Genomic DNA, 18158 nt, shown 5'->3' on the forward strand with positions numbered 1-18158 from the left:
TGTGAAAATTATCTTGATGGACAAAATATGCAGCTATCATAAACTTTTGTTGAACACAGAGCTTATTTTTTGTGATAATTCAAAAACCTATGGAAAAATCGTATTGGGTTTTTGTCGAGGGAACCAGTGTGATGCTAAGTTCCGAGTTTGGCCTACAAATTTACGTCATCCCTGCAGAACTCTATACAAGGCAGCCTACTTATATTCTTAATAGCTCATGTCGTGGGTTACAACATTCATTTTCCAGCCTGACAGCAGATAAGTTTGGCAGCTGAGTCACTTACAGTCATAGCGGTATATGTAGTAGTGGGCATAACCTACTACAAAAGCTTATCTATGATCTTTGGGACAGAAATTACTAAAGCACGAGCAACCTATGAACTATGTGGTGTTGTATGCTTAGAAAGCCCTTGTAAAACCACACTAAAGCTTCTAAAAAAGTATGTTTCCATATGCGTGTATACATCTCCATTGTTTATGTGATAAAAAGCTGGTGGCTAAGATATTGACTGTGACCTATACCAATGTTCTTTGAAAGTTTGAGGAACAAATTTAGAGTTCAAGAATCATTTGTAGTTCTCATCATTTAGTTCAGCCAGGACATTACACTTATCTTAGAACTAAACAAACCATGTGCCCTTGAGCAGGTTCTGGACGTATTGATCATTACTAAGTGGTTGGTTTTGTTTGCGTACTCTAGAGCTCTCGAAATCATACCGGTTCTTCCCACATTCACACGAGAGGAGAATGTGATGAAACGAACCCTGACCCACCTCACTGTTTCCACAGAAACACCACAGGCTGAAATCAATTACAGATCCCTCTCAAATTAACGTTAATCACAGAGCCTTGTCTCGCTCGCTCGCATAATACAGAAAATGGAACTGTGGCTGCCTCAGTGCTACACAATAAAGTGCTAAATTTGATCACAACACTTCAAATGAGGGAATTTAAATAAATCCCTCTAGGTTTCATTAAAATAATTAAAACACACTGGCAAGCAGCATGGTCTGTATTGTATCATCGGTTCCTGAATTGAGCTCTGGATAAAGACAGATTCCTGTGGAGCATTTCAAAGAAAGTTAAAAATCTGGCTGGATGAATGCAAAAACAAGGTGAATCTAGGTCCTGCTTAAAGGGTAACTCTCGCCAAATTGCAACCTAGGCTATTTTTGTTACTCTACCCGAGTCAAACATTCGTGTAAAAGCATAATCAGAATGGAAACGCCACTTTTAAGATTGACCGTATTTTCGTTTTCAGTCAAAATGCCTTCTGAATGGGAGTGCTAGGGGCACTTATTTTTAAAACACTAAAAAGGCTCGACACAACATGAAACTGTGCTTGAAGTACACTTTATCAGTTAGTGTTTCCGGTGGCTGGAATTTTAGTAGTCAATCTCCGAATGCAACGTAATGAACTGAGCTTTCCATCTTTACTCTCCTCATGTTACGTTGCATTCGGAGATTTACTGACAAAATTCCAGCCACCGGAAACACTAACTGATAAAGTGAGTCGTACAAAACTTTTCTTTTTAGTAAACTTTGTGTACACAAACAATGTTGTCAATTCTTGAGTTCATATGTAGAGCCCCTGGTGATACTTCAAGCACAGTTTTATGTTGTGTCGAGCCTCCTTAGTGTTTTAAAAATAGCGATTTTGATGCTATCATTGTAAAGAAATGTATGCTAGTTGTAAAACAATATAATGGTCTGACAATAATCTCAAAAAAGGCCAAATATCATTAAGCTTAGCCATGCCCATTTGACCAATAAACAGAAGTAATAGTCATTTAACAAAAAGTACTGCCAGCCTCTAAAATGGATAACACACAATTTGTTTTTGAGTATTGATTATATTATATTATATTAGCCTATATTATATTAACAAACCACGCCTCAAAATATAAAAACGAAAAAATGAACTATATATTTTTTTTTTTTTTTTTTGCCAATAAGTCATCCGATAATTGTAATGGTGTCAGGGAATGATATTAAATTGTATAATTTGATTATTTTACACAATCAATTATCAATTTAATAATTTTACACAATCTAGATATTAGCCTAAGAAAAGTCTATACTGGATGACAACAGCCAACCTGCAGAGCAATAACTTCTGTTGTGTAACGAGTTAAACACACCTCATTATGTGGTAGTCCAGCAGCACTAAAGATGGGGATCTTCTGCCCACGGGCAATACTGTTCATGCCATCAATAGCAGAGATGCCAGTCTGAATCATTTCCTCAGGGTAGATACGACACTGAGGGTTGATGGGCTGACCTAAGAGGAATCAAAGTGAGAACAGTGATCTCACATGAGCAGAAAACAAATCTGGTACTTAGGAGTCTACAAGGCTACAAGGTAGAACTTCTATTTCTAAAGAAGGAAAAAGATTTGCTTTAGTCAAAACTATCTACATTGACCACTCATGGCAAATGATCAAGGCTTATATTTTAGACAAATGTTTTCTCGTTAAGGCATATGAGCATTCTACACACCATTTGGAGTGGTGTGACCTTGAGGCCTGATCAACCTTTTATTGCGCCCCCTCTTATCCGTTTGGCTCAATCAAACGTTGCTTTGAGTCCCCATTGTATACCTTTGATAGCTCAAAGGCTCACCTTTGCCATTTCAGCTTAGCAGAGATCAGGGTCATGAGGTCAGTAAATGGCTTAAAAAGCACATAAAAATTCCCTTTCAATCTCTCAAAATATTCAAATATTAACAAGGAGGAATTTTAGGCATTTATAAACATATTACTGGCCTTTCAACTAAGCTGCAGACAAACTGAGCACACGCTGAAAAAAGAACATTTAACACGGCTCGTGGTAGCCTAATTGGTAAAGCTGTGCGGCTAAATTTTACAATCAGTTTGATACCAAAAAGACCCAACATTTAGAGTAAATGAGATCACAGTATTGCTCAGTCATCTATGCGCCTCTCGTTCCTGCAAATGTTATATAAAGCCTAAAAAAAGAAGCCTCTTACCCATGATGTCCAAATAGTCCTCAGCCAGAACAGTAGGACCCCGGTCAATGGGTTTACCAGACCCGTTGAAAACACGTCCTGAAATAAAATGACAAGTTCTTCATGACATCTGTATTGGTTATGTAGAAGACACATAAATACAATGATTACATAGGCTGCATGAGCATTAGTCACATGCTTACCAAGCATATCCTCAGACACAGGTGTGCGCAAGATGTCACCAGTGAATTCACATGCGGTCTTCTTAGCATCAATACCTGAGGTTCCTTCAAACACCTGATGGGCACAAAATGTAAATATTTTTTTATATATACTTAACTTGAGATACTGTAAGTACTGACTCTAACAAATATTTATAGAGAATAATTCGATTTTAAAAGAAAAACATGATTTCAGTGCACCTGGACGACAGCTTTGGTGCCAACGACCTCCAGAACCTGCCCGCTCCTCTTGGTCCCATCAGGTAAGGTGAGGTGCACAATCTCTGCATAACGTGGGAACTAGAGGAGGACAACAAAGAAAGATGAAGAAGAGGATCAATATATACTACCATTCAAACTCGTTCAGTTTTTTTGGGGGAAAGAAAATATTATAAAAATAAAATATTTTATTTAACAATGATTCATTAATCAGTGACAGTAAAGACGTACATTGTTACAAATACATTGTTAGATTTTAACAATGATAATAATCAGAATTTTTTCTTGAGCAGCAAATCATCACATTATACTGATTTCTGAAGGATCATGTGACACTGAAGACTGGAGTAATGATGCTGAAAATTCAGCTTTGTCATCACAGGAATAAATTACAAATAATAATAATAAAAAAAAAATTCCAAACTTTTACTGTATTGTTTTGAACAGTAATGAATGTTCTTACTTAAATATAAATGACCAATAAAAATTATATTATCCAAAATCTAATGTTCAAAAGTTTGACTATAAGATTATTATTTTCTCTTTTCTTTACTTCAGTTGGAAAAAAATGTCCTTCTTTCCTTTTTCTTTTACATATGAAAGCTAGGACTAATTTTTTTTTTTTTTTTTTTTTTTTTTTGCATTGTCTTGACTAATAATTAGAGAAAGAAAGAATAAATCTTCTCATATTTTGAGATACTTTACATGTTAAAACATGGAAATAGGTCTTACTTTGACATTGTCCAAGATAACCAGTGGCCCATTTACACCAGACACAGTAGAGTAGGCTGAGGAAGACAAAAACAACACAAAACATAAAAATATGCACAATAAACCTTTTTACAGAATCAGTACTGCTTGGAAAGGATGCTGTATAACACCTCATAATTAATATTAAAATGTACACCTTCAATTTGCATTTTTATTTGACCATTTGAGACGCCCCGAATAGTAAACATGCAATTACTAAACAGATGCATGGGAAACTTTTAGCGATTCTAGGTTGCTGCATGTCTTCTTGACAAGCATGAGTGCACTGCAGACAGACAGACACACACACACACACACACACAAAAACACGCTGTGACCAATAAAGTGCATGATATTTGCTACAAAAGCCCACAATCACATGGAAATGAGGACTCTTTCTCTTGACACCTGTGCATCTAATTGTACACAGTGACCTTTACTGGAGTATTCTAAATGGCTTTCATAAATTTCCATGTCCAAATGTCAGGGCTACAAGAACATAGTTAGCACATTCAAGGCAGCTTTTTCGGCAGATGTCACGATGGGGGACGACATCTTCACTCTGTTCCGTGAGGGACAATTACTTGCCTCAGACTATGGTGATTTATGATGGTTCCAGGTGCCCAAAAAGTCTCATACAGCCTATAAACAATTACATTAATTTTAGGGATATAGAAATAACTATATTTTGGGTCGAACAGGCCAAGAAGAGTGGGGCACAGAAGTGACTTTAAGATGACACTCTTTTTTTCCAACATGACCGGGGTTCATGTGACTCCTGAATCACTCTTGGACAGTCTGTCTTTAACAAATTATGACTCAGAGATCAGGCATAGTATGCCCCAAATATAACAACAAATACATCAGACAGATGGAGGAAAGAAATTCTGCTAACTGTTGGAGCTGTGGTGCACTCACTCTTACCGAGCTGTGGTGCTCATATGAGTAAGGCAGGTTCTAGTCTGACCTGCAACATGTCACAATACATTCTTTTCAGTCCAATCTATTGGTGTAATCATGCAGAAGCAAGAAAATAAAAACTAGTCTTGATTTTTAATTTCATCAATATGAGTTTTTTTAATATATATTTTTTTATTTTAAAGAACTAATGTAATTATTTGTACAGAGACACTGTTTTATGTTTGTTTTTTGTTTTTACAATCTCTCCCCAACCAGTCCAGATCAGTATGAGCAAGTAGGGGTGGGCGATATGGCAATTTTTCAGGAAAATCACGATTCAATCCCGATTTTTTCATTTTGGTTTTAATACTTTGCAAGTGACTAAGCAGTACAGCCAAACTAATTTTCCCATTTTACAAGGTAACAAAAAAGAATGACAGACAATTAAGGCCAAAGTAGGGGTGGGCGAAGATGAAAATCTTTATTTTATCTTTGTTATTAAAAATACAGATACAATATTATATACAAATGAAATAAAACATGCTTTATTTTTTACAGTAGGTGTATTTAACAGTAGTATTCAAGTAAGAAATTGAATAAATGTCAAAAATATTATTGTTATTAAAAAAAGTTATTCAGTGAAGAGCAGTAAGTGATTTTTTCTTAGTCTTTTGCTGTTTGTTTAACATTAATGACAAGCGGCAGAAGGTTTATTAGCCTGCTGTCACTTTGTCACTTCATGCATGGATCAAATATAGAAACGCACATTTGGATTTCTCCCAACTGTTTACGTTCACTTAAGACATAATCGATTGTGTTTATGTAAACCTTGAGTGTATTTGACAGTTTAAGCACCATAAGAGACGAGAAAGATAACTTAGTTTAGTACTCACGAGCTGTTTGACAGGCTTTTAGTGTGTGTGCGTGTACGCTGTGAAAAGCTTGTCAGAACAACCTGTGAATTAAATTAATAAAACCAGCAAGGATTTAAAACGCATGCAAATAATAAACTTTCGTGATTGTGAATAACTGCAATGTCATGGGAGTGTAACCCTACCTTATGCATTAACATGTGATTGTACAGTATATTGGGACGGAGGCTCCAGAACTGCAACTGATAGAATGTACATTGTAGACCAATAATACGAAATTTCTTCAAAAGCAGATCGTTGAAGATCAAAAATCGTGATATCGCACACCCCTATGAGCAAGTATTTTTGTTTTTGGTCCAGGGTCCAGGTGCATGCTCAGGGTGGGCCGTCATTAGGAGCAGAGGGTGTGGTCTCATACTTTGGCCTTTTACTTTGCATGGGAAAACATTAGCCGCCCTGTCACAGGAGCCAATTTGGTGTGTGTCCTTTCACTTTGTTTCAGCGTGTGTGTATACGTGTGAAAGAGAGAGATAGTGCATGCTAGATGGAGAAGAGTCTGCTTTGTCTGCTCTGGGTCGTCCATCACGCCCCAGTGTGTCGGTTTTGTGTACGCCATCAGACTACGGTCTGATATCAAAGGCAGTAGGAAATAAGAATGGACCGTCTCTAGCGCCCAGCACAGCAGCCCCACGGGGAGCAGACACTATGCCACTAATTAGGGCTTCAGAAAGCAGAATCATTTGTCAATGCACTATTGCCGTTTCCCACACACACACCTGCACATCGTGACTTTCCTTACTGGCTGAGGAGAAAAGGAAGAGTAAAAGAGAGAAACGTGGTTCCATTCTTTTTGTTGTTGTTACCCTTTTCAGTTATTTTTCTTTATGGCTTTATATTTGAGTTCTATCTTTGTCTTCATAAAAACATATATACATAAACGGAAGGAAGAACTGTGTTAAAAAATAAATAAATTGTAATGAGGCCCCCTGCTCTAACAAATAGTGTCACAGTTACCAAATCACAGACGTCTGTTGCGTTTTCCTCTCTTCATCTGCCCTGTGGTATTTTTTTTTTTTAAAAATCAAAATTGATGTAATGCATATTTTAAAGTCAGGAACAATGTGTTTAAACAAGTTTCAATTGTTAAAACATTTCAGTGTTTAAATTAATTTTTTGACTTTTTCTGACAGGTGGTAAAACCAAATATTTATAAATATATATTTAAAATTTTATTGTGAAATCTTAGCAAAGTAACCCTTAGAGTGTCTACAGTGCTTACACATAATTATTTTGTGGTTGTGTCATTTATTCATATTAATTTATAATTATTGCATTCTAGTGGCCAGGTATTTAGTATCTTTAGCATCTGATTTTTACTTTTAAAGACAGAAAAATAATCATACAAGTATACCAGTAAATGCATTAATAACGGTTCACAATCTATTTCAGACATCTGATCACTTTGACCTATTATTTGTTGGTTTAAATCAAAAATTGACATGGTTGCACCACCTGACAACATTGAAATGAAAGGGAAAAAAATCCAGCATTCAGCATATTCACTGTCATTATTAATTACATAAAGATGGATAGATAGATGGATAGATTGATGGATAAAGAATAAATCACATTCATGACCTCTCTTTTCTTTTTGCAAAATATGCTTTTGCAGCCAGATCATTTTAATGTGCTCCCTGTGTCCTTACCTTACTTTTTTATGTGAGTACACCTAATATAAAGTGTGACACCCAGTATAAAAAAGTGTGACCGATTTTTCTTTATTTGATATGATAGAGGCATTCTATTAAAAAATTATCATGAAGATATTTGTAATTATTAATAATTGTAAAAGATCTTTAATTTAAAACTAACATTTTAGAACAACAATAATAATAATAATAATAATAATAATAATAATAATAATTAGAAAAAAATAAAATAATAATAATATACAATCTTACCGTAAATGTATTATGTACTTAGCTAAAATAATGTTTTTTACTTCATTACAGTTGCACCACCAGACTTCCTGGTTGCGCCACCTGACTTAAAAAAGGTAAAAAAAACCCCAATAAAACGGTTACTTGCAACTTTAATTTACTTATATTGAAATTAAATTATTTTAATTTTAATATGGTTATCCAAAATCCTATTATACCAAAAACATTTCTTTTTTAAATATGTCTAATAAAACAAGAAATCTCACAAAAAAATATTTGCTGCGCAGGTGAAAGACTTGAGCTCCCATTATTGTGATTCCCTGAGCGACACATCTTCCCTAAATAAATGATTAGTCTCATAATTGCCGTTATTACGGTGAAAGAAAAACAGTAGTCAAATCAGCCTAACACTGAATATTCGCTCTCTCAAAACACACAAAAACAGATGCGTTTGGCAAATTTGCGAACACACTAAAATGCAGGCTTCCTGCAAATTCCATCATTTTTCAAGACATTATGGCTTTTCCTTCCCTCCGTCCTTTTTGCCTCAGCCCAGACAAATTGCAGTATGTGCTTCACAGGGAGGTGCTTATAAAATGGATTTAATAGCTACACTTACCCTACAAATTGCCCATATGTTTCAAAGGAGATGCATATGTCTATTTACTGAGAGGTGATCATAATTACGAGGCTGGAAAATTGCGGCCTTATAATTGTACATCAACCCCTTAAAAGTCTCTTGAACGCAACGCAAACTGCTAATGGAAAATAGTGAGGAGATGAAATCTTTACTCAAACAAAGCTCATGATATGCTCCGATATTGTGCACAACATTAGACGAACGCTAAATGAAGACACGCATGTGCTAATCTCCACTGCCAAAGCAAGACGCAGCTAGTTTTTAGTCAAACAACGGAAGCAAAAATTTTAATTTGTTATATCTAAATACTCTGGAAAAAAGGCACAAAACGAGCCGTACAAAACAAATACACAGAGTAGGAAAATCTGATCATAATTAAGCAAGACGAACTGCTTCTTAAAAAAAATGTAAAAAAATAGGGCGATGAAACAACCCTGCCGAACCATGAGCCAATCGCCTTCCAGCTCTCTGATGAAGATGGCGGCCCACTTCAACTCCACACACAGAGGACTCAGTGCCGCATAAGAGGCCTTGTAAAATAAAGATTAAAAAATGGCTATACATTCACATGGTGTGAAGTAGCAACATTTCCCATTAGGCTTGAAAAACTTTCCCCACCCCTCCCAGGACACTTGAGTTTGAGTGCGCCAGTCCGAGGGCTAGGCATGCAACACCAGCGCGGGTCAACGTGAGGCCTGTGGAGCTGCCAGGCCCTATTGTGTGCCGAGATGTTAATTGGTTCTAATCCGGCGGTAGAAGCTGTTTTGGTAGCCTGACCCCGCGCCCTGAAGGACACCTTGGTGTGAAATACTAAAGGGCCCATTCAAGTGGTGCTGAAAGGAGGCATGGAGCATTCCAACACATTTCCATTTCTGCTGTGAAAGAGAAGCGCTGACGGGGAGGGAGGGGGTGCACGGTGGGACAGGCGTTTTTGGGCCGGCCGGTAGCGTTGCGCTGAAACTGAATTAACGATACAAAAGCGCAGGCAAAGGTGCCAGGCTTCTCTCATTCACGCACATCCTCCTGCATTTCTTCTTTTTCTTTTTTTGCAGAGCATCCACATGGTGGTTTCCCATAAGACGCTATAAAAGAGAGTGCTAATTGCCCCATGTTTGGGATCAGATGGACACAAATGCAACTGTCATTAAACAGACAAACAAGCCTCACACAATTCCACCATGACACCCGCTAAACTTACCCCGTAAGGCCCACATATTAAGATTTGATAATGAATTCGGAGACATTGGGTGTCTTTGATACCGTAACTGAAAAAGACTGATCCTGTCAGAGGGGAGAGTGGTATCCATTCAAAGTTTTAAAATGTAGACTGACAAGACAGGAACGATTTTATTTTTTTCTAAAGAAATTCTAAGAAAAAAACAAAAACAAATCTCATTTGTGCATTTAGGAAATTGAAATGGTGGACACAAAATCCAAAATCAGCAACTGAAAGTGGATTTTGTCGCAGACCTGCAATGTTGGCAATGGCTTTAGAACTCGTATTCATAATTTGGAGACTCTGAAATGACTAATAGTTTGATATGACACCTCTTCTTTCTGACTGAGAGAATAATGAACAGACTGTTTAAGCTGTATAAGTGAGCAAATGTTCAATAGTAGAATTAAACAAACCGTCTGCCAAAACACTCTAAATTACGCAGCTATTCTGCAAGTACGGACAATGTTCAATACGACCTGTCGCCGCCAACATAAATGGCACAAAACGTACGTATACTGTGCTTTTGATTAAACACACATTAGCACATTTCTGTGAAAATAAAAATGATTTTCATGACAATAATTGCGGCTGCAGTCCTGTAAAGACATATAATAGCTCCTGGATTCTAAACTCAATGTTATGCCAATTCAGAAACACACTGAACAAATGCAAAAACTGTGGGACCAATAAAAAAAAAAAAGAGAAATTTTGGATGACCAATAGATAGACAGTGAATCAGAGCTCACAGGGGACCTTGATGGTATTCTCTAGGACTTCAATGCTAACAGAGGGAATCCAATTATGGCACTGACAGCACAATGTGCAACACACTCAAAAGGGCAGTTTTTGGATTTAGTAGACTACGTATCAAAATAAATTGAGCAAAATCGAAAAATGAAAGATGATCATTTCCAATGTATAAAATATTAATGACAAACTAAAGATATTGTTTGGAGGGCCTTCATGGCTTTATGCACAAACACATGATTATATAGCCTTTTTGAATAACTCATAAGTGCTAGTTAATTAAATATGAACCTTCCCTAGCAGAACATTTTACTATCATTGTGAAAAGAAAAAATGGAGAAAAAAACTAAAACTAAAAAAAATGATAAAATTAACAAAGTATTAAATATTGAAATTGAAATGTTAAATTATAAAATAACAAATAAATTCATTATAATATAAAAATGCAAGTTAAATAAAAGTTTGCCATGTTTTTCATTTAGTTCAGGCTCTGTTAATAAAAAATAATGGTAACACTTTACAAAAAGGTTCCATAAGTTAAGGTTAGTGCATTAACTAACAATCAGCAAAACATTCGTTACAGTGCTTTGTTAACATTAATTATAATTGTTAGTTCATGTCAGTTCTGGTTCATAATGTTAACAGATACAACTTTTGATTATATTAGAAAATGATATGATGATAATAGATGATATTATGAGATGATATTAGAAAATGTTGAGATTAACATTAATGTAGTTAACAAATGAAACCTTATTGTAAAATGCTACCAAAATAATAATGTAATGCCCTCTTTTAGCGCCATTTAAGAGACGCAAAGTCCCCGTCTGAAGTTACATTGTTTGGAATTACGTGACAATGACATCAGGATTAAATGGGACCAGAGAAAAGGAATTAACTTGACATGCTATCAAACCTACCAAACAAAAAAGTCCCCTACAAAAATAAACAAAAGCAAGACCTGCACGCAACACACAGACAGTCTAATAAAGACAGGCACACACATAATTGTGGCTGTTCATCTGTCCTAACAAAGACCTCCACAGTGTTGACACCCCCATCAAACAGGAATGCTTTTAACCCCACAGGTAGAAGCAGAGGCTGTAACGGAGGACTCCCCACACGCATGCACTGATTGGGTCGTGTGTAATCAGACTACTGCGTGTGTGTGTGCGTGGGGGGGTAACGGTGGGAAGAGCTGTAATCTGTGTGTGTTTCCTGGCGGGATGCAGACTGAAGGGGTGACAGCTAAACTGAGACAGCTGGTTAACCCCACTGCCTCTCGAGGAGAGGTTGCAAAGTGGTGCAGTTACAATAGATCGAAACAGCCGTAATGCTACTGCAACAGTTTGAGAGTGATTTGCAGGGATAGGCGGGTTTTCACCCGTACGCTGCCTAGCAACAGATCTATAACAAAAGTCCATAGCGGGCCCCCTATGACAAGCCAAGTTTACACTTGTTTGTCATATATCATATTAGAGTCGATGTGGATGGCGTACTCAAGTTACTTTGATGTTGGAAACAAGACAAGATATTTTAAATCAAGAAACTTTCTAATATCTCAGAATCTCCATATTTTAAAACATAGATACATAAAACTGTAAACAAAAGTTCACGGGTTAACAGCGCATTTGACAGCTATTATTTTATGTAGGCCTACATGTAATACACTGTGCAATAAAATGCATATTTATGTAAAATACATGCATAAGACAACAATAGACAATTAGCAGACTTTCTGCATCTCTATGAACCATTTTAGAAGTCATTTTTATGTAAATATTTAATATAAATCATTATCCACAAAATGTAAACATCTTAATAATATCTGAAATAATATAAATTAAAATATAATTACAAATTAAAATAATTATAAATAAATAGATACATTTCATATATTTTAGTTAAAATAAAGAATATTACACATCCTTAGTAAATAGGCGAATAGATAGATAGATAGATAGATAGATAGATAGATAGATAGATAGATAGATAGATAGATAGATAATCATTAAAAATTATACTAAATTATATTATACAAATACAATGAGGTAAACAGTGAAAATTACACAATAAAGAAATTTTGATAAATTTTTCATAGAAACACACAATAACAACAACAAAAATAATAATATGCATTTAAGATAGAACCAGTTGTGAACTAGTTGTGTAAAGAAAAATAGTGTCACATGTGACGTGCATAATGGAATAAAAAGGATTTTTTTTTTTTCCTATTCAATTTAAGTAGCCCATAATTTGATATACTTGGATACTATTTTTGAAAGTTGACTGTTCTATACTCGTCTTTCATTTACTTTTCTTTGATGGCAAGATGAAGTCGAACGCCCACCGCGGGCTTTCTTTTTCACTGTCACGACAATTGATTAATTACAGGCGGACAAAAGGATTAGCAACAGGAAACAGTGGATAAAATAAAGGAGGGCTGTGACATCTGAAAGATTTGTTTATAACCATGTCATTACGGGTAATTGTTTCTTCACAGAAATACCATTACCGTGCTGAATGTCTTTTCAGCACATTTAAACGTCTATTCAGCATTAAAACAAAGCGAACAGACAGTCTGGGTTAATTGCTTTTGTTGCAAATGACGTGATTAAGACAAAAAAGGCCTTTACTTCCACAGAAAAGATGAATGCACTGTACGTTTACTTTGTTTGTTTGTTTCTTCAGGCATCTTAGAAATTTGACTGGGCATAAGAATGCTAATAAAGTATTTAAACACACCAGCCGACAAAAGTGTTAGGAAACAGAAAAATACATGAAAAAAAAAATGAAAAAAACAAAGAGCGTAATTGAATTGCAAATATTTGATATACTTTAAATGTGTATTCTCTACATACCAAACATTTGGTAACAAAATGGCAAAATACTTTCCGGCCGCTGCTCCCTTTCAATGGCCTCAATTTTAGTTTCTTTTTTTTTTTTTAAATGTGAGATTTAAAAGTTTTAAACTTGAAGGTCTTTTCTCTGTGTTTATCAGCCTTTTCTGAGGACAAAGCAGGACCAATCAGACCTGCGCTGACGGACACGGACCTCTTGACTGTGACGGCATATCAGGCGTTGCAAGGACTCATGGGTACAGATCTATGTGTTTGCCTTCCCATCAGTCTTCATTGCCTTCAATCACAGCCCACTATCAGCATGCACTCTGCCACTGATGAGGCACAAAATGGTGCTGCTATCTGGCATGCCTACATTAGAGAGGCTTTTTTTAACAGTATGCTGGGGGGCGGATCAGATCGGGGGTCTTTACGCATGCAGCTTCTTTGGCTTTCAGAAGGGAAGGCTTCAATTCTTCCATTAAGTCATTTATTTTCTTCCTGGTTTGCTAAGAGGCTTTCAGCCTGAGCTTTCCTTTGACACTCTTAGAAAAAAATAAAACACGCTACCTGTGCTCCTCTGTGAGACAGTGTGTTTTTCGAGGTCTAAATTAATGAGATTTACAGTGAATAACATCAATAATCCACATGAAGGGGGAAAAAAATGAGAGAAAGATGTCAGACGAGCTGTAATTTTTGCAAGGTTCTCCATTAAAGGGGTAAACAAAATTAACCACTCAACTGCTGAAACATCATACACACAAGAGTCAAATTATGTTATCGAAGAGATGCCGGTAACACATTATGGCTGTGCGGAGTCATCTGATGTTTCAGCAGGTTGAATGCAGGATATTTTGAGGTTTCGAGAAAAAATTTAGAGAACAAAATGTAGGCTATTATTTATAAGAAGAAAAAAAAAAAAAAAAAACGACTACTTACATATAAGAGATTTAATAGGAAAAAACCTTCAGAGTTCAGATCTTCTCTAGTCTGAATGTTTGGCTCAAATGATGCCTACTTCCCCATAAGAGAAATATACACTTCCTCTGCAATTTTAAGCAGGACTAAATCACGAGAACACGAAAAAAATCTCAATGGCAGTTTGAGGCCATTTCTTTTTTTAAGCAATTCATGAAAAAATAATTATTGATATAAATTAAAAAGTATCACAGTCTCTACTAAAATATCAAGCAGGACAACTGTTTTCAACATTAACAATATTAAGAAATGTTTCTTGAGCACCAAATCAGCATATTAGAATGATTTCTGAAGGATCATGTGACACTGCTACTACTGAAGACTGGAGTAATGATGCTGAAAATTCAGAGCTGTGCCACCACAGGAATAAATTACATTTTAACATATATTCAAATAGAAAACAGTTATTTTATTATTCAGTATTCCGTACTGTTTTGCTGTATTTTTGATCAAATAAATGCAGCCTTGGTGAGCATGAGAGAATACTTTCAAAAACATTTTTTAAAAAATCATAGCAAGACCAAATTTTGTGAAAGCTAGTGTAAGTGAATGAAGGGGGAGGAAAATACACAATTTTGCAACTGGAATAAAAAAATATGTTCAACCTAAGCTCTACTTCCTCTATTTGGCCAACTATTGCATCTCACTGGGTTTTCCATATCACTGCAAATGCCAGGTTCAAAACTGACCAAACAAATACGTATATCAGCCATATGTATCCAGTGAACTTCTAAATATTGACAAAATACACTTTTAGCATATATTAAGACTTCAAATTTACAGTCTGAGAGGTCACACTAAAAATGTTGATGACTCATCCTGCACTACAGCACTTTGTCCAATCAAACACTCAAGAATGAGAATACCCCTCCCCCTAATACCACCTACCACCAAATAGGAAAACAGGTGAACCCTTTAATATGTCACATTCAAACTTAATAGGAAATATGTCAACACAGGAAAGAAACTGCGCTTTTCATAGGTTTTTTTTTTTTCTTTCGATTTGCGATGTGCTAGGTGGCGGCTGACAAGGCAAACAACTTGACAACAAAACCCTTGACAAGTAATGGAAATTACAAGAGTCAGACTGAGAGAGGCGTGTTAAAAATTCAATTTAAATAGACATGATGGAAAGGAATGAAAAGCACTCCTTAAAGGGATGGTTCGGAGTTAAATCAACCTAGGGTCCTTTGCACCATGACCTCGAGCCAAACAGATCAAACCCCCCCAGAAGCTTTTTTCCCTTGGTTGAACATTATTAAAGTTAGAGCTTATTTGCCCAGAATGGTACCAAACTTATACAGTAGAACAAATAGGTTCTGTACTCATAAAACGAGGCATTGGAAAGTTTGTAAGTAGCCTACATGACGGCTCATGCTACTGCTAACCCGGACGTCGACGTCACTTCCGTGGTTTGGGAAAAGCACGTAAAAGTCCTGGCAGAAAGCAATGCATAAGGATATAGTGTAACGACACCCAGTTCCAGGAATGCACTAATATTTTGTTGGTAGTACCAGTTTGCAACAATTATTAGTTAACACTAAGTTGTTAACACTTCGGAAAAAGTTGGGGGTGGGGGGCTCGAGGTCATGGTGCAAAGGACCCTAGGTTGATTTTACTCCGAACCATCCCTTTAATTGAATAAAACAGCATCAGCAGATTCAAAGATGGATCTGAACCAGTATCACATACCACTGTAAAATTAAGAGCCCGGCAAACAAACACTTTCTGATGTATAACTGTTAATTAGCCTAACTTCCAAACAGAATCATTATGAAAAACACTATTCTGCGACCTGGCAGATGGAATATATTGACCAGATGAACAGATATTCCAGATGACCACAATGCAGAAAAGAAAACTCTCACTGCAGCATTTGAATTAAAAGATTATGAACAATTATTTAAAATATAACAATATGTTACTATCCACTTCAGTAACAAGATTTTAAATGAAAAACATGTGCAACTTTTTCTGTTACAAAACAAGTCACATGATTTGTGTGGAGCTGAAGGTTCCTCATTGCACATTATTCACCAGCTCAGCTGAGTGTCACGTGATCATGTCACATGAGAGGGATCATCACTCCATCTGTCTCTCTCATTGCATTATCTGCTGCGTGAGAATCGAAAATAAATTCATAAAAATGTCCGTTCCGATTACTAAATACATACCTAAACTGCATCTTTATATTAATTCAGCCATAATATCAGTATGAAACTAATGAAGCTTATTAAGTCACTCATAGATGCAGCCTTAAAACACTTACATCTAGCACATTTAAACACCACCCCTAAGCAATCTATGACATAGAAGTACGGTTTATTGTAGTTTTTGGATGAAGATTCCAGATCAGATTAACCGTTCTGCCAATAAATAACAAGCTTTAGCCCTGCTTGGCTGGCTAGCTAGCATGTTTACGCTTAGACCTCCAAAGACACCAAAGGTTATCCACTTTCTTATTAAAATGACCTTAAATAACACATTTAATTTGTTTATTTACACAATGGCCGTTCAAATTAGTAAAAGCAAAAGTGATGAGCGATGTCCTATGAACAGCTCGAGCTAACGTTAGTTTTAGCACGACAGATGTGCTCTATTGACTCAAATCTGACATTTGACAACACTAGCGGTAGATCAGCTCCGTCCTGGCGTTGTTTAACCTCTGATCAAACCCAATTCAGATTAAAGAGCAGTGCAGAGAACTAGTCGAGAGAGAGAAACGCCAGATGTGTTGCTGCTGTTAGCTGTATGAATGAAATGTAAATGTCACTCACTCAGTCTGGGCTGGGAGATGTAGTTTCTGACTACGGCTTGCGCGTGCTGCCGTGCCGCTGCTTCAGGGCCGTTCAGATCCACGGGTCGATTAGCTAGTAATGTAGACATTGCTGTTATTTTTCTTAATTAAATTAAACTGTCTATGTGTAAACAGATCTACGCGGATAGCGGATGAACAGACGGAGTCATATGACAGCGTAATCAGGAAGTAGTATTCGTGCACGCTCACGTAAAAGACGTGAGTTCTACGAGCGCGTGCATGAGTCAGCAAGAGTCAGGGTACAGTCAGTGCCGATGAATGGACAATTTCTACAAATTACACTTTGGTCCCATGATTTCTTTTCTTTTCTTTTTTTTACACAGCCTTTTGACACAAATCCCCCGTTGTTATTTTTTTATGTTGTTGTGAGAACAGTAATGATAGACTAGGCAATTATCTAACATAAAAATAACCTAACATGAAAAGTAGGCCTAGCGTAACATTTTAAGAGATGTAAGAGTTTTAGATTTTAAGGTAAAAATATAAAACATTAAAAACAATTATTTGATAAGAGATTCACCCCCAATTGGCCCTTTTCCTATTTGAATCACATAGTGGACATAATTTGACTTCCTGCATGGCACTGATGGAAAAAAAGACTTTAGTGCCAAAGTGAAAAGAAAAATTATATCTAGTTATCTAAAATAATAAAAAATAATTTATTTTATAGGTAGGATTCACCTCCTCAGTCATCGCTAGTGTAGTTATTTGGTTTAAGAAATCACATAAATATTAAAACCACACAGATTCAAGGCTGTAATCGCTGACAAAAGTGCATTTAAATACTAAATTAAAAGGGGATGAATATGTAGGACAATGAATCTGTAATCAATTTTGACCAATGTGTAAAAGAAGAAATCACTTTGTCATTAATGAAAATTGTTTTGTTGATCAGTGTCAGAAAAGTCTAATTAAATCCTGAGGTTCAATGTTGTAAAACAGTCAAACTTATAGGGGGTAAATACTTTTTATAGCCACTAAGTGAATTAAGAATGAATGAATCACGAAGCACCTTATTTTACTGAGGTGAAGGCCTTTCGTATGAA

At 36.1% G+C, this 18158-nt stretch overlaps 1 protein-coding gene across 1 annotated transcript in view; it reads right to left on the bottom strand.

The window, feature by feature from the left end:
* Positions 1–17318, bottom strand: part of atp6v1ba (ATPase, H+ transporting, lysosomal, V1 subunit B, member a) — a 32682-nt gene extending 15364 nt beyond the window's left edge. Inside the window, exons 1-6 of the mRNA XM_079852649.1 lie at positions 17072–17318; positions 4141–4196; positions 3391–3489; positions 3172–3265; positions 2990–3067; positions 2142–2281 (exon numbers count right to left, since the gene is read on the bottom strand). Coding sequence (XP_079708775.1) covers positions 2142–2281; positions 2990–3067; positions 3172–3265; positions 3391–3489; positions 4141–4196; positions 17072–17180 — 576 coding nt within the window. The 5' untranslated portion in view covers positions 17181–17318. The remainder of the gene's footprint in view (positions 1–2141; positions 2282–2989; positions 3068–3171; positions 3266–3390; positions 3490–4140; positions 4197–17071) is intronic.
* Between the last annotated feature and the right edge of the window lie 840 nt (positions 17319–18158).

This window comes from Squalius cephalus (genome assembly GCF_949319135.1).
Source record: "Squalius cephalus genome assembly, chromosome: 20".
In the NCBI taxonomy this organism is placed as follows: Eukaryota; Metazoa; Chordata; class Actinopteri; order Cypriniformes; family Leuciscidae; genus Squalius; species Squalius cephalus.